The sequence below is a fragment of the Cyprinus carpio genome, chromosome B11, assembly GCF_018340385.1.
Source record: "Cyprinus carpio isolate SPL01 chromosome B11, ASM1834038v1, whole genome shotgun sequence".
In the NCBI taxonomy this organism is placed as follows: Eukaryota; Metazoa; Chordata; class Actinopteri; order Cypriniformes; family Cyprinidae; genus Cyprinus; species Cyprinus carpio.
Window position 1 is genome coordinate 12,245,474 of NC_056607.1, and position 24,044 is coordinate 12,269,517.

Consider the following 24,044-nt stretch of genomic DNA (forward strand, 5'->3'; position numbering starts at 1 on the left):
AACGAAAAACTGCAAAGCATAAGCGAAATCTGTGGCAATGCATTTAGAATCCACGATTAGCAAAAATGAATCTTTGAAAAACATCAACAAAGAATGAAGCATATTTGAAGAGCCTGTTAAATTTGTGCGACTGAGTTCATTTTTTTCATTTTCATTGTGTTTTCTTCTTTTGTAATTGCATATATTTGATAGTTTGTGAAAAATTTACGTTCGGTTTTATAAAGTTACGTTGATTTGAATTAATGAATTAATCTTTGGGAGAACTTTCCCTTTAATATTAATAAAACAACAAAACACAAGAACTTTAATACAGTCGCTTTAATAAGAATCAATGTATAATTGATGAAATTAGTAGGGCTGGGTTTTGACACAAATTTCACGATTCGGTTTGATTCTCATTCACAAGCCTGTGATTCGATTCGATTACCGATTCGATTTGATTCAATATTGATTATTTTGGATGTATATCACATACAGTACATACCAAATTTTCCCAAGGAAAAAAATCTCCCAACTAATGTTGTAAAATATACATGAGAGTCAGTTGGTACTACATTACTGTAATATTGAAGGTTAAAATTGACTGATTACACTTAATGAAGATTTTAAAATAATAAAGTTACAATTACATAATATTTCTACTTCAATTAGTTTATATATATATATACATATATATATATATATACATATATATATATATATAAACAATGGTGGCTGTCATAAAAACTTAATGGAATTATTTAATAAAAAAATTAAACATTGAAGAACAGTATAATGTATAATGAATTTGTTATATGGTGCATATATTTAGCAAAATGCCCCTCTCTACAGTTAAATTTTTCTATCTGACTAATGAGTTTATGGTCACCGAATATGTTTTTTTGAGTGACGTTACGTGACATTGTTTACAAGCCCTTATATTGGCGTCTTTGCACAGCTGAAACACTGAGCGATCACATGAGACAGGATACGGATTGTAAAGTTGTACTCTTTCTTTTAACTTACCTTTGGATGTTTAGTCATGATTATTTTGTGCTGAAACTGGTATTAAATGTGGAGATGATCAGTTCATGTGTGCCTCGCGCTGCTGCATCTGTTGATCTTAGGCACTACAGCGTTCTGTCACTCCAGATTAATCAGCGCCAAAACGGCATTTATTGTTTGAATACTGCAATACAATGGACAGAATTTGAATGCTTATTGCGATATATTGGACGGGAAGTGCCCTTCAACGTTCCGTCCATTAACTGAAAACAGGCTAGAATAATCGTTTTTTGGGATTTAAGAATCGATATCATTCCATAAAAATGAGAATCGATTAATAGAGATTTCAATATTTTTTACCCAGCCCTAGTAATTAGTGTTTTATTTTTATATTTGTTAATTCAATTTCTTGAATGCTTCTACTAAATACACCTGTATCTAAAAACAAATAAAGCACTGTTTGTTTTATTTGTATATTATGTGTATTTGTGATGTGTATCTTTGTTCATATTTTTCAATAACAAAGATTTTTATCTTCGCCCACTTTGGCCTAAATATCTGCCAATCCTCTTTTTTATTTATATATTTTGTTACCTTGTAAGGATTTGTTTTTAAAATAAGGAAATTAGTTTGGCTTTATAGACAACTTGCAAAATAATAAAACAAACATGGCAAATAATCGCAATAAAATCATGAATCGTGATATTTCTGAAAAAAAAAAATAATAATCTTTCAGCCATATCACAAATATAAAAATATTTTTGCCATATCACCCACCCCTAATCTAAATTAAGTTCTGGTCTCAGTTATGTTTTTGTTATTGTTTGGTCTGTCAAAACCATCATGAATTATACTAAAAAGGAATAACTGTAGTCCATTCCCTGTAGAAATAAATAATTAACAAGCAAATACACAAGTCAATAATTACATTAATTAAAAATAAATGTTGAAATTAGTTATGTAGACAAATGTATACTGTATACTTACCATGAGTTGAACAGCTTCACAATCATTTGTATAAGCTTTACAGTTACATGCAGCCTTAATAGTTATGTCGCTTAAATGCATGACATGCTTAATAAAGGGCAGTTCTCAAGTGTTAGACACAAAGAAACCACTCCTCTCAAGTAAAGCTTAAAAAATGAAAGTACATTTATAGTAGATTAGTAAATTCAGTTTGCTCAAAAAAACCTGAGCAAACTGATGTTGCACATAATCAGCCTTGTATCATGCTGACTGTAAATGTAATGCTGTGATTATGAGACTCAAAACACTGTGTTAGACATGGGTCTTCTAAGAGTCTGTGTTAATGTCTTCTAACAGTCTGTGTTATGGGGTTAATAATGTCAGATATCAGAGAAAGGCTAATGATACACGGGGCAATTTTTTGAGCAATGTTGCTGGGCAACTTTGGGCAATGTTGACATCAACAGGCAACCAAGTGAGACACAGGGCCCATGACCGATCTAAAGTATCCAGATAGAAATTTATTATCCATTCTCAACGTGAAAGTGCCCAAGCAACATTGCTCAAAAAAGTTGCCCGGTAAAATTGCTCAAAAAATTTCCCCTTGTATCATCAGCCAAAAAGAATCAATTCTTAGATACAAGCTTGTTGTTAGGACAAGGCAGAGAATAAAAAAGAGTGAATATCTGACAGTGAACAAAAGAAACCTGAATAAAGGACTCTTACCACATCATCAGTAAGTGTTCTGATGTTTAAATGCTATGAACAGTCAGAGAGAGAGAGAGAGAGAGAGAGGGGTGAGCAGAATCATTTCACAGTGGCACTGAAAATGACATTACGGACCACGTGACAGGTGACGTGGCTGAAACAAAGCTTTTGATTTCAAGTCAGAGATGATGCAGTTCTTTAAACAACATGCACATAAAATTACTGTGAAATACAGCAGTTCTATTTGACAGTTTAAGACAGCATTGTACAAAAATTATCAAATCCAACAACACAGCAGGGCTGCACGATATATTGAAATTATCCAAATATAGCAAATGTAAACATTGCAATATGCATATCGCAAGGGAGTGCGATATCTGAATCATTTTAATACTAGGCTACTAGGGGTGTCGCGATATACCGGTATTGACGATAACCGTGATATTCAAAGCATTAATTATCAATATCGTGTTAATTTAGTGTGTGACGATATACCGTCATAAGCGATAACTGCAATATTTAAAATGAACTGTTCTCTTATGATAACACCACATGTAAATACTCCATCGCCAGTACCTCATTCGTGGTCATTCTTCAATAAGGTTCATTAGTTAACATTAGTTAACATATATAAATAACATAAATAATAATGAACAATATTTCCACAGCATTTATTAATATTAGTTCATGTTAATTTCAGCATTTACTTATGCATTATTAAAATCACAAGTTGTGTTTGTAAACATTAATGCACTGCGAACTAACATGAACAATGAATGACTATTTTTATTAACATTAACAAAGATTAATAAATTGTGTAATAAATGTATTGTTCATTGTTCATTCAAGTTAGTTAATACTTTATGTTAAGAAATGACATCTTATTGTAAAGTGTTACCATTCATAATTATCACCATTCTGTTGAACTTGACAGTATTTTCTCTCTTCTTATTTCATAGGAGCTTCAAAGAAGATGGAGAAAGCAAGAGTCTTGTACCCTGCGTTTATCAGTATCCTTATGTTCGTTGGGTGAAAAAGAAAACCAAAATAAACAAAGTAAAAAATAATTTGACTGATATCTTTCCCCCCAAGGTTTCTATAGATATCACAATATATCGATATCATGAATTCTTATGGCCACTAGGGATGTGCATTTTAAGCAAAAGCATTATTCGATAATCACTGGGTATTATTCGATTAGTAGTCGAAAATCGCACCCCTCCTGCGCATGCACCCATGCACTAACGCATGCATAAACACACCCCCATAAAAAGAGAGAAAGGGAGAGAGACTATTCAGGCTTTCAATCTGTATGATAACAAACTGTTTAATTCATTAGAGATTAGTCTATCCTAAGCCAAGTCAATTGATGGTTGTATGAATGCTGAAACATATTAATATAACATAACCGAATGACGGCAATTATTAACATAACAGTCCGTCGATTATCAACTGCTCACAAGGCTGTAGGATCCTAGGACATTTCTATTTTAAAAATGTGCATGAATATTATTAGCATTTTAAAAAAAGTTTCATTAAGATTAGAACAGATTAATTCAGCAATGAATATTAGGTTTAAAACACATTACATCTGCCCGAGTCCGACCCGAGCCTTTGTCGCTGTCCTCATTACACAGCTGCTGTTGCAGCCATTATAATAGTTTAGTTTTGGTTTTTAATGGCAAAGTGGTCATATTTGGTTTTGATTCTTTATTAATTTAATTCGGAAATATGATTGGAACATTTTGTTTGTTAAATTCGTTTGTTTGGTTTTTAAATAGCCTCCAAACGGCCAGCACAAGACTGTGAGTTGAGCATTTTTGACCAGTTTATCCTTCTCAAAAAAATAAATAAATAAATAAATAAGATTAGCGTCATAATATTTAAGGAATAAAGTCAAAATAACAATAATAAAATCATGTTACATTGCGTGAAGTAAAAGCGAATATATTACACCTGTATACTCCGCCAAAAAATTAATAAAAAAAAAAGTATGTGGCACCTGTCATTCTTCACATTTAACACAAAAAACAGCAATAGGCTTACTGGCGATTTTTTTTAAACTCAAATTGATTTATTTCACGAGACACTCGTTTGTATTAAATTGTTCTGTTTTTTTTTTCAACATGCACTCAAATATTTATTCGTTTTTATTTTGTGCTGCAAATATTAAACAGGAAAATATAATTGAGTCACATGCCGCTTGAAAGGAGGCGAATATCTCACTGTATCCTTAGAAAAAAAAATCGCACAGCCTAATCGATATTCTGTAATTAAATCGACTAATCGAATATTTGAAAATCGTGACCCATCCCTAATGGCCACAATAACCATGATATGAAAAATCTAATATCGTGACAGCCTTATAGCCTACTTAAATTAAACGTTGCAAAAGGTCAAAGTTTTAGTTTGACGCATATAGCAGAGAATTGCTTGACATTAAAAAAAGTTAAGTGCAATAAGTTGCAGAAAACAACTCTTTGCCGTCTCGTCTTGCTATCTGACTCACACCTGAAGCGGGCGCACAAGCCACATCTCACACAGCGTCTCTTCAGTTCTGCCACACACATGCAAAGTACGCAAACACACAACACACAGAGACAAGTTTTAGACAACGCGCGGACATTGAGTTAATTTGTCTTTCGTATCTCCTCCTTATGTTTGAACAGACACATACACAGAATTTTGTAAATAGTACCTGTCTCGACGATCATTCTCGTAAATGCAGTCGGTTATGTTTTAAATAAATGTAAACAGCTGAGAGAGAAATCGGATGTGTATCATTATAATGGATCCGTGCAGTCGGTTTTAAAGGGAAAGCAGCCTATAAATACGTGCTGCTGAATATGTCACTAATGTTAATCACACAACAAAACAGCTATAACAAAGATTGATCTAAATTTAATTCATACAGTGAACACAATGCGGTGTTATTTTACACTTAATTATTAAATTTCTGTACCTAAAATACTGTTTATTTTATCTATGCTTGTAAATTGTGTATCTTTTTTCTTCTTTCTATCTTTTTTTTTACTGACGGTTCACTTGCCTTTAATCATGTTTGGAGTTTCTTAGACTATAGTTTTTGCTGTGGTATATGAAAAAGTACTTAAAGTGTATGGAGAGCAAAGTTACAATGATATAAAAATAGTGTCTTTTTTGTATGTTCACACTGATGTTAAAATGATGTTTTAGTGATTTTTTATGTTTTTTTTTATTTACTTTTTATGTACTGCTGGTCACTTTCAGAAGTTATAGTGATTCTTGAATGTGAAAACAAATTGGTTATATAATTTTCATTTTTAAATATTTGAAAATATAATTTTTATATTTTATGAAATTGATTTTACACACATTAAGCAATATCGTATCGCATATCGAATATCTCATTTTTTAACAAGGTTTCGCATATCGCATTTTTCTTCAATATCGCACAGATCTACAACAGAGAATTACTCATTTATGAGCACTTTGACTCGGAGTACACATACCTAATGCCTGAAATCTAGTGCAAACACAAGTAATCCTGTAATAGGTTATTCATTGATCTCCCCTCAAAAAAAAAAAACAATAAGAAAGAGAAGCAAGTGTGCAAAAAAAAATAAATTCACACATTACCCAGGTGAAACAGTGTCCAGATCAATTTAAAATTTATAAGCTTAGACCTTTGGCTCTTCATCCTAGGTTTGGTACACAATACATTGACACTTGCACCGGGGGACTTGACTCTTGCTCAGAAGATGCTTTTTATTGCCCGAGGATGTATCTTTCTTAATTGAATTAAAGATAAACTACCATTAACCCTCTGGGGTCAACAAACGCAGATACACATTTTGTGGCATCTTCTCCTGATTACACCGAAAACAACTTAAATGACACCTTTAGTTTTGATCATACAGATAAGAGCAATACATCAATCGAATCTATAAGGGGTCTACTTTTATTTGTATACACACATAATAACAACAAAACTTTGTGCATTTATAAAATAAAGAAAACAAACAGGGTGCGCTGTCTGCCGCCTTGGTATGCGTGATCATTTTTTTAAAAATGCGTCATTAAAATTAACTAACTCAACAAATACTCAACAAAGAGACATGAGAGATATATCTATAGAAAGCTTGACATGTCTACTTTTCAACTAAGCAAGTCTTATCGAAAATAAATATTCTATGTTTTTACACTCGCTTAAGGTGGTTTTTGACTTGTGCGAAAAAGGATTAATGCAAATATTGGGAGATGGAAATGCTTTTTGCGAATAAATTCCTCTAAGCGCATATAAAAAAATATTTGACTTTGAGCTATGAGGCGCGAGGATGAGCTATGAGGCCCGAGGATGTATCTTTCTTAATTGAATTAAAGATAAACTACCATTAACCCTCTGGGGTCAACAAACGCAGATACACATTTTATGGCATCTTCTCCTGATTACACCGAAAACAACTTAAATGACACCTTTAGTTTTGATCATACAGATAAGAGCAATACATCAATCGAATCTATAAGGGGTCTACTTTTATTTGTATACACACATAATAACAACAAAACTTTGTGCATTTATAAAATAAAGAAAACAAACAGGGTGCGCTGTCTGCCGCCTTGGTATGCGTGATCATTTAGAAATGCGTCATTAAAATTAACTGTAACTCAACAAATACTCAACAAAGAGACATGAGAGATATATCTATAGAAAGCTTGACATGTCTACTTTTCAACTAAGCAATTCTTATTGAAAATAAATATTCTATGTTTTTACACTCGCTTAAGTAGGATTAATGCAAATATTGGGAGATGGAAATGCTTTTTGCGAATAAATTCCTCTAAGCGCATATAAAAAAATATTTGACTTTGAGCTATGAGGCGGGATAACTTGACTAGCAGCAGACTGCATGATCTTGTTCCACAGCATCTGAAATGTTGTTATGGTCGTTCTGAAATGCCTGAGCAAAGTCTGACATCTAAGTATTTCTGTATAATGTCTTACATGACTGCTTTCTCAAACAGCAGCATGAATCCGCCTCCGAAAGCAATGACACAATCATTTATTGTTTTTCATCTGCTCGCTCTGAGGCGCAAGTAATTTATCATATATGAAAATTATTATATTCAGTTCTCCTAGTTTTCTTACTGATATTTAGTGCCAGTTTAACAGGAAGTGACAATTTTGTACTCTTTGATGCGTTGGATGGAAACAGCGCTTGTTCGCAAATGTTTTATGTGATATTCCAATTTTGCGCATAAGTTTGCAACTTTTGATGGAAACCCTAATTGCCTCAGGTCCTGTCTTTTTGTTCGTTTTGTTTTTAGATGATATAGCCTACATGACGATGTATGTTTTAAGCCATTTTAATGCTATTCCTTGATAGAATTCTCTATTGTTTTTGTCTTGTGTTTTAATATGCTGGCTAACGTTATATGAAAATGAATTCTGTCAGGCTATTGATTGGTGTTTTCATTGTTCTGCATTTAATAAATAAGCATCGGCTGACGTTGAGTGTGTTCTCTTCTATTTTTTCTTCTTTTTTTCTTTTTAACGACCGCCTAAAATTAAATTATGATAACGCGAGGCAAGAAAGAGTACGGCATAATTGTGACCTATTTTAAGCGGAATTCATTGAGGGATTTGTCAGTGTGATTCATAGATTAAGTATTTCAAATGTAGACTATTGTATACACGCACACACAACTTTTTTTTTCTTACGATCTTTTGGGCTTTTTTTGCTTTTAGACTAGCCGACTACTCAGATACAAAACTTCCATTTAAACAATAGTCAAATTAGTTGTCACGCACATCCCAGCAAACAAAGCAGCGAGACTGTACCTCAAGTTTTTAAAATTTTACTGTTAGCTTTGTGCTGAGAGGAATAAGACAAAATTCACCTCAGAAAAAGACTCACTGTGACAAGTAAGACAGAATTCACCTCAAGAAAACGCGCTGAGAGGAATAACCTTTGAAATAGCTCAGGAAAAAAATACAGCGGCTTAATCCAGCAGAGATCATAAACATGAGTAAGTCTTTTTTTTATTAATCTACTTGTATTAGTTTTCACATAACTTGTACACATTTTACTAGTTAGACTTTTTCAAAACTATAATTCCTGACTAAATGTATAATCAAGTGAAACATTATGAAATTTCATTAACAGCATTTAAATGTTTCAAAATGCCAGGATGTTTTTTATTGTTCTATAACATAGACAGCAATATGATATAAAAGTAATGAGTTATAATGTTACTAGCCTAATGTCAGTAAGAATAATTAGACAAAACTTTACTGTGATAGGCTATTCTCTGTTCACGAATATAGCCATCTGTACAATCAAAACTGAAAGTGTAATTTAAGTTATTTTCGGCCTTATCAGGAGATTATGACACAAAACGCATATCTGTGTTTGTCGACCCCTAAGGGTTAATGTTTTTATAAAGAATTCTCTTCTGCTCACCAAGCCTGCATGTATTTGATCCAAAATACATAAAGTTGCATTTGCTAAAGCAGTAATATTGTGAAATATTTTTGAAATTTATTGTGTTACAAACGATGCTGTTCTTCTGAACTTTCTAGTCATAAAAAAACTGAAAAAATCTTCTCAGCTCTTTTCAACATAATAATAAAAATAATAATAATAACAACAATAAAAGTTTTTTTTTTTTGAGCAGAAAATCTGAATATTACTCTTCCCTCTCAGTCACACACCTGATTGAAAGGCTCATTATGCAACTCATTATGTGGGCCTTTGACTCCTCAGGTGTGAATCACAGCATTATGAATGCCTTCTCGCATAGACCCTATCTACTCAAAAAGTGTCTTTTAAAATTTTTAGCAATATATTGTTTTCTGTGAGCGAGTAAACAAGATGATTTTCACACCATTTTGAGGCTACAAGATCCAGTTCTCAAAAGTCTTGTTAACAAATGTTCGGTATGTGTTTCATGGCCTTATTTCATTGACTTCAAAATATTAGTTTTTCAGTAACCATGCATAAACGTTGCTTTCTCAAAAACACAATCATGTACATACATGCTGCTCACAGTAGGGCTGCAAAAATCATAATTGTTGATTATTCCCTTGAAATTGTTATTGCGATTATTAATTACGATTATCACAATTTACACTGAATGATGTTTATACCATTGTTTGATGCAACTGCTTGCCGTATTTTTATATGAAAATAAACAAGCTGAAAACACTCTTACTGAAAAACATTGTGCTTTTCTATAGTATTAAGCATCAAATGTCAACTATACATTGGATTGGTTTCTTATTTAAATGATAAAAAAGTAAAAAAAATAAAAATATGAATGGTATTATAGTGTTATACTAAAATTAAACCAATGGAAAACCCCTTAAGATAACATGTTTAAAGAAAAGAAACGCATCTTAAGCATGCAGAATAACTTTGAATGATTACGTAATTGTGGCATCCATAATTGTAATCGCGATTCGAAATTTGCTTAATTGAGCAGCCTATAGCCCAGTTTGTGCTGATTACAGTGTTATTAGACTTTAGCCATTTATATGCATAACAAAACTTCTCCAGGGCCCCAAAACACCCTTGGACCCCAGAGGGTTAATTCACCAGTGGTTTCAAGAGATTTACTGTATTCTTCAATTTGAAAGAATTAGTGCATCACTTAAGGGGAGTGTAGATAATTTCAGATGTATCTGGTCTCCTTTTTGTGCCATCTTACCAGACTCAACTAAAGAAACTTTAGAGCTTGGTCAGGTAGACATACCATGAAGAATGTTGAAATTTCTTTTCATATTTAATGTTGTTGTTATGTATGCATTGCACACCAGCCTGGGGGTGGGTGGATATGTTTGTAATTTTTTTTTTTTTTATGTAATTTTGATGCGTGTTATTATGCATGTTATTCTTGTGAAAAAACAATAAATTAAAAACATTTGTAAAACTTGTGCAGCATGTAAATTTTTGGGCAGATTATTATGCACTGTTAACATAACAAACCATAAGATCAAAAAGTAGTTTGATCAAAAAGTAGTCTTTTGTAGTCAAAAGACCAAAGAATTCAAACTGCTCTTCTATGTTGTCACATATGCTAAAATATTATTTAAAATGAAATGAGATTAAAATGGCTAGCACCTCTTGTAAGACTTCCAAAGCTTGAAGGTATCTTGCCAAAAATGTGCAATTTATGGAGTCTCTTAAGCATAAGCATATAAACACATACAGCAAACTTTTTAGCTAATTTACTGAAACTGATGTGTGAATGGTGAAAACATTGACAAAGAAAGCTTAGGATCCAGACTCTCACTAGACAAAAACCACCACATCAATCAATATGCCAGTCTTTCATTAACATGAAATCCACAAGACAATCCATAAAATGCATCAACCTGTCAATTTAGCCTTCTAATGAGTTTCCAGGATTTACATTTTTATACCATAACAAAACAGACGTGTGTGTGAGAGAAAGAGAAAGAGGGATAGAGAGAGAAATGGAGGGAGGGAAGGAGAGAGGGGGAGCGAGAGAGAGAGAGAGAGAGAGAGAGAGAGAGAGAGAGAGAGAGAGAGAGAGAGAGAGAGATGAGAGAGCTTTTTTTTAGTTTCTGAATTTCTCAACTGTAAAATCTTTCTCAGATCAAATTTGTTGATTAATCAAAGTAAGGAAGAAATTCCTGCATATACATGTATGAATAAATAAATAATTGGAAATGCAATTATTGAGATGAGAGGGGAAAGCCTTCTAATTTAATTCTACACCCCTACCCCTTGACAAATACTAAGGGACCTGAGCACAGTTTTCTGTGCACATTAAAGACCAATTCAGAGTAAGACTGACAAAAGAATGAGACTTAGGGTGTACTCACACTAGGTGTTTTGAACCGTGCCCGAGTGCATTTGATCCCCAAAGCCTGGTCCGTTTGACTAGTGTGAGCGCTCTGTGCAGCGCTCAGGTGGGGTTTCGTTTAGCCGGCCCTAGCCCAGTTGGAAGAGGTGGGCCAGGGCATGGTTCGGTTGGGCTTGGGCGCTGTACGCATGCAGTGTGTGCGCTAACCGCGCCGGAGCACAGAACAGATACTATTTTGTGTGCGCTACTGTCATCATTATGACCGCAAACATATTATATTACTACTACTACACTACACTTTTCAATTAATTTAATTCAATCAAGTATATTTAGGTTTATAATGGCTTACCTTACTGATGAACAGGAAATGCGAGTAAAGTTCTCGTAAAGCTGCAAATTATTTTATTAATTATTATTATATTTTATTATCAGCTATCTCCGTAATCATTTTCTGATACATACAAGTAAAAATCAATGCACGGCATAAATTATGAATTAATTATTATTCATTATTCGGCAGAATATTTGCGAAAGGGAAGTTCTCCGTTATCTCATACATGACATTAGAAAATTTAGTGCAAGTTTGAGTGCAGGCCAGTGGGGGAGTGGGGAGGAGGGGTAATCGCGCTCAGGCTCAGTTCAAGGCAACCGTGCCTAGTGTGAGTACACCCTTAAAATTCAAGACGGAGAACTGAATTGCATGTAGTGTAATTTTGTAACCGCTCTCCCTGGTTACAAGAACACCATTGCATGCTGCCATCTGTGTAAAAGACAAAAGTTTCATAGGCGATTGTAAATGAGAAAATGTTCCTCAGTGACATATGAACGTGCTAAATGCAATTGGAATGTCTGCATGTTGGATTAAGGACAAAATTAGACCCATCTGTTGCTTTGGATCGCGCTTGTGCACTGTGGGGAAAAAAAACGGATTTTGCGGTGCTCAGGAAAAGCATGTTTGCTAATGTTGTTGCGGCATTTCATTTTGGAAATTCCTTAGAGCAATGGTTTGTCAAATCTCATAAGGAGGAACAAAGCAAACAAACAACAGCACATTTTTGCCTGTATTCTTACTCTAGGTTCTTGCCAGTCATACATTAGAGGAGGGAGAATTGGGTTATTTAGCAGTAACCCAGAATGGCTCACACAAATGGTTCGACTCCATCCCAGATGGCAAGCATTATAATCGGTCAAAATCCAAATCTACATTTTCACAACCTCCCTCTAAACATTTACATGCGTTATTAATTCAGCTAGCAGCACACACAACAGTCAAACACACAGACATAGTGCAGTTATTGGTGGCTCAGCCAAGCATCACAGCCATCAGTCTTACTTCATTAATGGAGTCAAAACAAATTCGCATGCTTCAGTGTAAACATGCTGTGCTGGTGATCAATCAGAAACTCTGTGCATGGGAAATGACCTTCATTAAAGAAACACAGACCTCCAAAAACACAAAACCTCTCAATCACCGAAGTAGCAAGAAATACCATGAACAAGACAAGTGACCTTCTGAAAGACTTTTGAGAACCTTTATGCCAACAAATGAAGAAGAAACCATGTCAATTTGGATCAAATGGCAATAAGTTTTCTTTTGTTTATGCTTTTCTATGTTTATAAAATAAGCATCTATGCAAACACAACCATTTAAAGCTTCAGAGGGGCCTTAAACTTCACAATGCACTCAGTAAACCATCAACGCCACTGTTTTTAGTTAAAAAAAAAAAAAAATTACATTAATTACACCCTTAAGGGACCTACTACATTGTCACTTTTCCGGAAAAAATAATAAATAAATAAAACATCTTAATGAACCTGTAGATATAAAGAATTTAAAATACAAACACTATAAAAATGTGAAAAAGTAACTGGATGTGATAAAATCATAAGCATGAAAAAGAAAGCAAATATTTATGAGGCTAACTGTAGAACCTTCCCTCTACTTGTCAGTCACACTGGCAGTGTTTGTTTTCTCAATCTGCCTGAGAGAAAAAAAAAAAAAACGAATTATTTAAAACATACCCCAAACATGCAATTAAAAAGAAGCCACGGTCATACTTAATTTAGTGGAGACAACGAATACATCTTGTGCTACTTGGCTGTAATTATATTTGCTTTATAATTATCTAAATATCAGGTGGTCCTCCCTCCCCCTCTGTTTGTTTTGCAACTAAAAATTTTAAAAGCTTTCGAAGTTATTCAAACTGGCTAAAAACATATGCATGTAATCACATTTCACAACTTTATTTAAAAACAGGTAAATCCCATGGCCCACATATAGGGTCTTTATTAAATGGCCCTCCTAACTTTCAGGGTATTCTGTTGTCATTTTAGAGAAGTTTAACACTGGAGGCACGGAGCTTTCGATTGTACGCTCTCATTTTACTTTCACTTTCAAGATTCGTGATCACAAGGACTCTATACTATGGAGCGTTAGTACTTACCACACATTTGACAAGATTAGATGTTTGTCATTGGTGCTCAGGATCTACAAATCATTCGCCATCATCATATCAGACATTTCTCCTTACTCTGTGTATACTGTATATGGTACTGTAATGCAGCATATGTTTATGTGTAATGCAACAACATATTTGTTTCCCCCCACTATGTCATCGTCCATCACGATGTTTCACCTTAGACATCGTCCTATTCCAATTTGGTAAACATCACCCAACCCTAGTACCTCACCTCCTCCTGATCTCTGCTGAGGACCAGCATATGGCAACTTAGCCAACAGGATTAGCTTCAATTCAACTGATCTCAGGAACAGTTATCAGGGAAAAGCACCTCTGCCTTCCTTAGAGCTAAGACTAAACTTGTATTTAGTTATATTAAAAGGTCCAAGTCAAAATGATTATCATGCTATTTATCATGCTAAATCCTGCCACAAACGTGTAGTTCGCAAGCTTTCCACTAGTGTTGGGCGATGTCAACAAAATTGGCATCGTACGATGTAAACACTGCGATGGACGATGACATCGTGAAGCCGGGGGATGGGATGGGGTTGAGGGGGGAGTTAGGGGGTATGCCCGAAACATGAATCCGTATTCAGAAAGGCATGGAAAACATATAACGTTTGCTAACGGTTGCCTTTTACATTACAGTACTTAAAATTTCACTTACCACATAAACACAGTTAGGAGAGATGACTGAGAACAATGGCAAATGATTTGCAGATTCTGAGCACCACAGACAAACATCTAATCTTGTAAAATGTGTGGTAAGTACTGCTGCTCCATAGTATAAACAAAGTACATGCGATCACAAATTTCTAAATTCATCGAAACTCGAAATTCATCGAAAGCCATTATGCATTCAAAAGCAGTTTCAATGCCAGGCATCCAGTAATAGTGGCTCCCTGATGTCCACAATTTATATACAGTTTAATTACCCAATGATAAAACTGCGAGAGAAAGTATTGAAATACATATTTTCCTCCCATCTCATATTTATTCCCTTTAGGGGTTCCATAGTACACGCCATTTTCTTTCCGAACACGGTACTGGGACACGGTAGATTGCGGGGGGTATGGGGGAGGGGAAATCACGATGTCGGCTCAACATTCTGATATCAATCAGCCATCGGAAATGGACAATGGCATCGTCTATGGGTCAAACCCTACTTTCCACCAAAAGACATTAAAAGTCTCTGCTTTTAAATCAACTTTAATTAATTTCAAAAAGGAAATGTTCTTTTGACGCTCTGAAGTGTGGTGTAACAGATCATTGTAGAGCATAGCACTTAATTCATACAGCAGAACATACCATCAATGAATGCTTTATATTATTAATGCATAATGAATATAAAGATAACTATATTACTGGAAAGCAAAAACTTTCAAAATGTGTTTCTAGATCCTAACAACTCAAAATTATGAAGCAAATCACATATGACGTTGCCAGAGTAAAAATACCCCTGGAGCAACCTGGATGCCAGAGTACATCTATTATGAATCATGTTGGGCTTGAACCCACCCTGAGTCTAAACCACCAATTCATCAGCTCCTTCGTACAAGTTAGTTTAATCACGAAACATCAGTTCTCAGCAAAGTAGGGTAAATGCCTTCCTCTCTGTGAAAACAAAATCTTCTTCTACAAATGGCTGAGCGGAAACAGCAGGTTCAAGAGTCCCTCTGTGCAGTACTTGAGAACATAAGAGTCATGTTTCAGAAATTAATTAACTTCACACAATGGTGGAAGACTCTCACAGCCACCAGGGCGTGTCTAGACTACTGCCGTTTCGTTATTCAACTCCCAACTGTCGTTCTCACAGCCTTCAGCCATCCCACCAAGTGCATACTCATATTCAGATGTAACACTGCCCCAATACAGAGCCATTTAAATGAATAAGCGGTGAGATAATTATCACATTCTCCAAGCACATATGCACTCAATTCATTATGCGCTGGCAAATATAAAATCACATTGAATTCTCTCACTACAAACAGTCCGTCTTTGAGTTGAGTTATCATAGAAGGAGTAAACTTAATACTACCACTCATTTATAGGAAGTGGTATAACTTAGTGTTGCACGATATATCAATACTAAAAAAGTATTACGATACCCTGTTTTTAAAAACAGTACGATTCCACATTTTACTAGTACCGGTACTTTAATAATGCATTTTCATAAGAACCGTATTTCCTGAGTAATACACTGGGAATAAAACATTAAGAGTAGCCTAGGTCAGTACACTTAAATCAAAACGCAATGGCCTAGTGTCTGTGAACATCTTTATTAAGCTGCAAAATACTATTAAAATGTGAATCCTGCATGTTCTGCGTGTCTCAGTATAAGTGAATGGCACAGACGCACAGTTTTGTTTACTACACATACTGAAGCGCAGGTGATGCTCGCTGTATTTTCTCCATCTGCCGCCTCAATACATGACTACATGAACACATAAACTGCTCCGAGAGTCACTTCATGAGCATTTTACCGTTTCTTTTGCAGAAAACTATCATCATATCATATACACACAAACTTAAAGGTCTTTGCACCAATCGGTCAAAATAAATGTTCAGTTTAACTTGACAGAAACATATTACTTAATGTAGCCTAATGATGGTAACTGCTGATAATAAAAAATATTATTTAAACAATATTTAAGGAATATTTATCAGAAAAATTACTTACCAGAATTTATTTACCAGAAACAGTATTTCTGAGAAAAAATTTATTATAGCCTATAATAAATTCATTCATTATAAAATCTAATTATCCTTTAAAAATTCATTAGACATGATTCTGAATAGCAATTAATATCCTTTAATCTAACTTGCCAATGTAGCAAAGATCTCTACCTACCTGTAGGCTCAATAGTTGCTCACCATAGTCCTGTGTAGTGGCACTAGCAGTGGCATGTGATTATTTTTATATTTTTTTTTAAAGGGGAATGAAATACTTTTTTAATAAATATAATAACTATGATCTCCAACTGGATCATCTATTATTCAATTACTTTTCCTGTTGTTCTATGTTTTTGCTGTAGTAGTTAAGTAGTATTGTGATATTTTAGTCATCTATCTTATCAAAGTAAAAATTTTGGTATCATCATCGTGACAACATATAGTATAACAAGATCAGCTCAATAGCTTTGAATGAACTGGTCTAACTAGAAATAAACAGTATAATCACATAAAACAGTCACTGAAATTTCATACTGTACATGGGGTGGAAAAAACAGCTCCAAGAAAAGGCAAACCATTCTGACTGGAATCCAAACAAAACTAAACAAAAACAGTCTGTGTGTCAAGAAGGGCAAGCAGTGGGAGATCCTCATTAGAGCCAAGGCAAACTATAAGGATTGAGTTCAGGTCTACTAATGAGATCAACACAGCCAGCCAGTAGTCTGCTGCACCTCTGTCTACCAATAGTGGGCTGACCACCTACAGTCAAGATGAAGACCAGGAGAAAGATGATTATGAGTTATGGAGGTCAATCCATTTGTGAAGTACTGTATAAATGCAGTTATAGCAAATGTTTTAAAGGGTTACTCCACCCCAAAATGAACATTGTCATTAATCATTTACCCCCATGTTGTTCCAAACCTGTAAATGCTTTGTTCGTCTAAGGAACACAATTTAAGATATTCTGACGTAGAAAAAGATTCTCGTTGCTTCATAAATTTTCATTTTGGGGTGGAGTATCCCTTTAAAGCCAGACAATAAAAAAGAAAATCAAAAGATCTAAAGCCAGGTTCCAAAAAGTGCAAATAAAATTGTCTTTGACGAGTAAATAAAACATAGTTGCTTGCCAGTTTGCTAGTAATTTAATTTTGTCAGAAACTAGAAACTAGAGAAAGAAGCTAGTATGACTAATTTTCACTCAAAAAATAGAATAAAATACATAAATTACCATAAAAAAACAGTGCTTTCTAACTTTCACCACAGTGGAAATCAGAAGTTTATCCAGACTTTATATGCTTTTTGTACTTTTCCCTATAACTATATATTTAAAAAAAAAATTACATTAAGCTACCAAAACAGACAAAATATGAGGAATGAAATCTTGATGTGTCATTTTGACATCTTGGTAACTAGTGAAGTTGTGTTTCTGGAATACGGCTGTCATGATAAGTACTATATCAGCATATCGCATGACATACTGTATGTACATAACTGCAATAACTTTTTGTGAATATGTCACCCATTGTGCTTACATATAAATTAATGAAACCAACATTTTAGCCAATCAGCTCCAGCATTTAAAGTGGCAGGCAACATAAATGCAGCACACTTATAAATACAATATTATTGTCCGCTGGTGAGAATGCGAATATATCTGTCATTAAAGCTATCTAGGGCTGGGAAAATAAATCAATGCATCACGAATCGAGAAATGATTCAGCATCGAAAATGAGATTTTCTGAATGCATCGCAATTCTTTCTCGAGTTGATTCTGAGCTTCTGCTTGTTTCCAAATCCTTACACACACACAAAAACCTAGGGCTGGGCGATTATGCAAAAAATTAAAATCTTGATTTTTCCAGAATGTTTGACCAATTCTCAATTTCTTTTTTACGATTTTTAACTAGTCAACTTAATGTAACTACAACATAATTTAAGTTACTTTCTCTTTATTAACCCTTTAGTTAAAGAAAATTCTATTCCAAGTGCAGCACACATGAAGTTGTCAACATGATGTAAATGTTAAACAAATCACTTGTTACATATCTTTGCAGAAAATATGCAAAAACTACAACTACATATTGTACAAACTTGTCTTATACATATTATGTGTTCAAAAATAATACGAGGAAAATTATTTCAGAAAATCTTAAGTCAAGGTAATTCTGTGTAAACATGGATGTGTTTGATTCTAAAAACACGGCGCTCAAGTTAAAAGAAGTTCACTCCCAGCTTCTTGCATGTTTTACCTATTCCTCTGCCCATGTCGCATCTTTGTCAACACAAAAGCACATTCTGTGTGAATGGCGCTTAGCGTTATATTTATGATCCCTGACAAAGCGCGTCACATGCAAGCGGTTAATCACATGCATCAACATGCGGTTGGATCATTCTTTTTACTTTACTGTTATCACCGGCATACTGTCTAAGTGTCTAATTCTAACATTTGGTAATATTTCTATTCAAAATCACGATTCCTTGATTTGTAAAAAATAAAATCGTGGCAAAACAATAAATTCAAATGAATTGATAAAATCTGGAAAATCGCCCAGCCCTACTTAAACCTAAAACAATCATTCATAAAATTCAAAAAGTTTGAAGCAAATTACAAGGGTGTTCACAGTGGGCTATGTTTACATTTCTCTTGCATATAAAGCATTCTGAGCCAAGGTGAAATTACATGACTTAGCCGAATGACAACGCTGCAAGAATACTTTTGTGCGCAAAGAAAAAAAAAATTACTTTATTCAACAATTGTGCACAAAAGTATTCTTGTAGCATCGTAAAATTACGGTTGAACCACTGACGTCATATGGGCAATTTTAATGATGTCCTTACTACTTTCTGTGCCTTGATCATGGTAGGACCCATGCTGTATATGGGAGGGTCAGAGAACTCTCGGATTTAATCAAACATATCTTTATTTGTGTTCCGAAGATGAGGTTTGGATCGACATGAGGGTGAGTAATTATTGACAGAATTTTCATTTTTGGGTGAACTAACCTTTTAAGAATTCAGGTGTACGTACGTTATTATTCTGTTATAGTTTTATAATATAGTGGCATAAAATGGTCTTAAAATGAGAAATAGATTGTTTATCACATTTATTCCTGGGGCAATATATCCCAACAAAAAGTAGTTTGTGACAGGCCTAGTCTGGAAGTTCTGCATTTATGACCTCCATTTGAGGGTAATGCTGCCTTCCCATGTACATAATACTATGGGTACATTGGCAGAGGGAAATGAGCAGTGAGGTTTCTTTCACACTCTCAAACTAACAAAAATGACCTGGCTCATTAAAACAACCACAGTAACAGAATCTGATGTAGCATCAGTGATTCAATGCAATGGCCCCAGAATAAATTAAAACCTATTAAAAGCACTTTCAATCAGCAGACATCTCATTAGAAATGAACCACATAAAAAAAAAAAAATGAAACGCAATTCAAAAAAAGAAACATATTAATACTTTTATTGAACAAGGATCCATAAAATAGATAAAAAGTTATAGCAAAGATAATTAGAATGTTACAAAAGATTTCCATTTCAAATGCTGTTCTTTTGAATTTTGCATTCAAAAAAATCCTTGGGAAAAAAATGTATTTCGGCTTCAACAGAAATTTTAAGCAACAACAGTTTTCAGCACTGATAATAATAAATGTTACTTGAGCACAAAATCAGCACATAAAAATGATTTCTGAGGAATCATGTGACAATGACAACTGGAGCATTAGCTGCTGAAAATTAAACTCTTCCAAAGCAATAAATTACATTTTAAAATATATTAAAATAGAACACAGTCATTTTAAATTGAGCAAAATTACTATTTTATTGCATTTTTTATCAAATACACACAGCCATGCTGAGCATTTTCTTTCAAAAACATCAATGTGGAAAAAAGTTTTAATTAGATCAGAGGTTTTCAAGTGGTTTCGCTTTGAACAACTGGTGACCAAACCTCTAACCCATCAGAGACCACAAATAGTAAAGCATGTAGAAGGGCATTGAATGGTTAAGAAAGAGACCAAAGAGTAGAACTTTACAGTGCTGCTTGAAAGTTTGTGAACCCCTTGAGCGGTTCAGAGTTTTCTGTTGTTTTACCATGATTTTCTTATTTTATCATCACCTGCTTTTTATATATTAAATGTCAGATGTATGTTTGTTTTGAGGGAATTTTGTGAGTAGCAAAAAAACTACATGAAAGATTGAATTATTGCATGTGCAAAAGTAAGTGAAGCCCCAGCTGCATTGGTAAAGTCAAGTGGGTAACAGATTCAGGTGAAACACATTTGGGTGCTTAATTGATCGGTTAAGCAGACCATTCAAATTAGACATCATTAGGAAAGTGGTTGGGCAACACTGATTAAAAGAGAGATGAAACCAACAAAACCACTGTAGTGCCAAGGAGTCAAACAATGCCAAGGGGAAAGGAAATATCTGAGGACATCAGGAAGAAGTTGGTGACAGCCCATCATTCTGGGGAAGTCTATAAGACCATCTCCAAGAGATTCCAAGTCTATCCATCCACTGTAAGAAAAATCATGTACAAATGAAGGGCATTCAACACGACCACAACTCTGCCTAGAAGTGGACGCCCATCAAAACTATCATCAAGAAGCACCAATAAAATAATAAATGAATTAAAGGCCAATGCACACATCACCTCTAGAGAGTTGCAGACCTCTCTGGCAGCATCTGGGGTAAATATGCATGCGTCTACAATCAGACGAACATTGAACAGACATGACATTTATAGGAGGGTTGCTAGAAAGAAGCCTCTGCTCTCAAAAAAGAACAAAGCTGCCCGTTTCAACTTTGCCAGAGAGCATTTGGACAAACCAGAGGCCTTTTGGAACTCCATTCTTTGGAAAGATAAGTGAAAAAAAAAAATTATTTGGTCATAATCAAAGCCGCCATGTTTGGAGAAAAGCCAACACTGAATTCCAGGAAAAGAACCTCCTCCCAACACTGAGAAATGGTGGTGGAAATTTTAATGTCTGGGGCAGCTTTTCTGCCTCTGGGCCATGGCGACTCCATATTATTCAGGGCAGGGCTCCAGACTGCGACCAAATGGTCGCATTTTGCGACCAAAATTTGAGAGTGTGCGACTGAATTTTACATCCAGTCGCACATGTGCGACCAGTAAATTTGCCTCCCCCACCCTCTGTATTTTAACATTGTAACATTGCTGGGTTCAGTCCCGGAACGAGCGCTGTGTGAACAAAAGCCAGAACTAATGCCGTGTCGTAGTGATGACGCACGTTATCGCGCGACTCTTTTAGCGTGTTTTGAAGGCAGATCAACGTTCGCGACGAAAAAAATATGCACAAACTGTATCGAAGCAGAGATCAGTTAGTTCCTTACTTTCCACGCTGAAGCTGAGATCGTTCACCAGCTTAAGTGAAAGTTAACGTGCCTAGTGTTTTCGACTCGTACATTACACGTCACACCCTGATATCACGTGTCTTCACGGGACCTTTACGGGTTGTGTGTGAACGCATGCACATATTCCGGGTAATCACTGGCAGTGTGAAAGTGCAAAATCTAGCGACCCGGGTACAAATGCCGGGACACATTACCCGTGTATTTGCCGGAATCGCAGTTTTATGCGGCTATTCAAGCAGAGGACTGAAAGGTCCATCTCTACGGCCCGTTGCGCCTGGGAAACTCGCTAAACATGGCGCCTGTATGGCCGCTCAATTCTAATAGAGTGATACCTGTCTGTGAGGCGGCCAATGCGTGTGAGAAGAATAGGGAATGGCCACTGTAAGTGGCTAAAATGTGTGGAGGGGGAGGGGCCTAGAGATAATCGAGCGCCCGTAAACATCTGTGGGAAGGAAACGGAGACAAATATCATCACAACCTGATATGTGCCTGCGTCTGAGCTATGATCAAGCGAACTATTGATTCGTTCTTCCGACCTGCGGCTAGTGTACCAGTGCCAGAGTCTACAGTGTCACCGTCGGATGATGATGCAGTCAGAGGTTGGTGTGGCAAAAAAAGCCCGCACTCACCATTTTCGAGAAGACTGGCTGAAAGAATTCAGCTGACAGAGGTACGATAAGCAGTCGAACTATATGAACTGAGAATAATGCAGCAGCTGCCCCAGAACTGCGGGAAACAGAAAGTTTGTCGATAGTATAGGCGCTCCGCAGTTTAAAACACAATACATTGATTAAACACAATCTCAGCCTAAAGAGTTGAGTATGCCGTGACATGTTTATAAATCAAAAAGCAACGCCACTGCCGGTTGCTTTTAGAAGACAAATGACTGTAAATCAGAGCGCAGATGACGCAAAGATGATGTTGAAGTTTAACACGGCCTACTTCGATGCTAAAGAAGAACTACCCTTCACCAAATACAAAAGCCAGCTCGACCTTCAAAGGAAGAATGGCTTAAAACTTAACGAAACACTGAATACAACAACGATACAGCATGCGCACAATTTTCGTTGGAGTAATTGCGGATACTCTGAAGGGGCCATCAAGACTTACACGATTAAAAAATCTGATAACCCCGAAAAGAACTTAAAAATCTTTGTTACTAAGCACTTTTTTTTTTACTTTGTCTGAATGTATGGTATTTTGTTAACTATTTTGTACTGTCATGACAGCGATGGTGCTGTCAGTTTACCTTGTTGTTGCATCTTCAGAAGTGCAGAATTTGAGGAAAAATGTGACACTGAATTTGAAACAGCACATTGTAATTTCTGCATCTATTATTACACTACTATACCATTCAAAAAAGTATTTATTAGTAATACAGTGGAAATTAGTAGATTTTGTTAGCATGTTGATTTACGGTGTGCGCCCCCTAAATTTTCTGGTTGTGCCCCTAAAATTTTCAGTTGGGGGCCACTGTGCTCCTAGTGAAAAAAGTTAGTCTGGAGCCCTGCAGGGAAACTTGAATTCTCTGACTTATCAACAAATTTGTGAAGATAATCTCCTGCCATCACTCAGAGAGTTAAAGATGGCCCAGAAATGGGTGATGCAACAACACAACGACCCTAAGCATTCAAGGAAATCCACCAAGGAATGGCTTAAAAGAAATAAGGTTCACACTCTTGATTGGCCTAGTCAAAGTCTAGATATCAATTCAGTTGAAATGTTGTGGCTAGACCTAAAGCATGCGGTACATGCCAGATGTCCTTCCAACCTCTCTCAACTCTCTCAAAGTTTTGCAAGGAGGAGTGGGCAAAAATCCCAAAAGACAGATGTGAGAAACTGGTCAGTGGTTACAGAAGACGTTTGATTGAAGTAATGGCTGCAAAAGGAGGTGCCACAAGCTACTAAATAAAAGGCTTCACATACTTCTGCACAAGTCAAATTTACAGTTTTTGTGAGATTAACCCCTTTTGTTCAATAAATAATGACAATATATCCTTTGTGTGTGTGTGTGTGTGTGTGTGTGTGTGTGTGTGTGTGTGTGTGTGTGTGTGTGTG

The 24,044-nt window shown here is 35.4% G+C and overlaps 1 protein-coding gene across 1 annotated transcript in view; it reads right to left on the reverse strand.

Annotated features, from left to right (window-relative positions):
- The window catches only part of LOC109098308 (protein diaphanous homolog 3-like), a 328,141-nt gene that overhangs the window by 282,926 nt on the left and 21,171 nt on the right, over nt 1–24,044 (reverse strand). Inside the window, 1 exon segment of the mRNA XM_042733923.1 lies at nt 2,677–2,709. Within this exon segment, the coding sequence (XP_042589857.1) occupies nt 2,677–2,709 (33 nt within the window).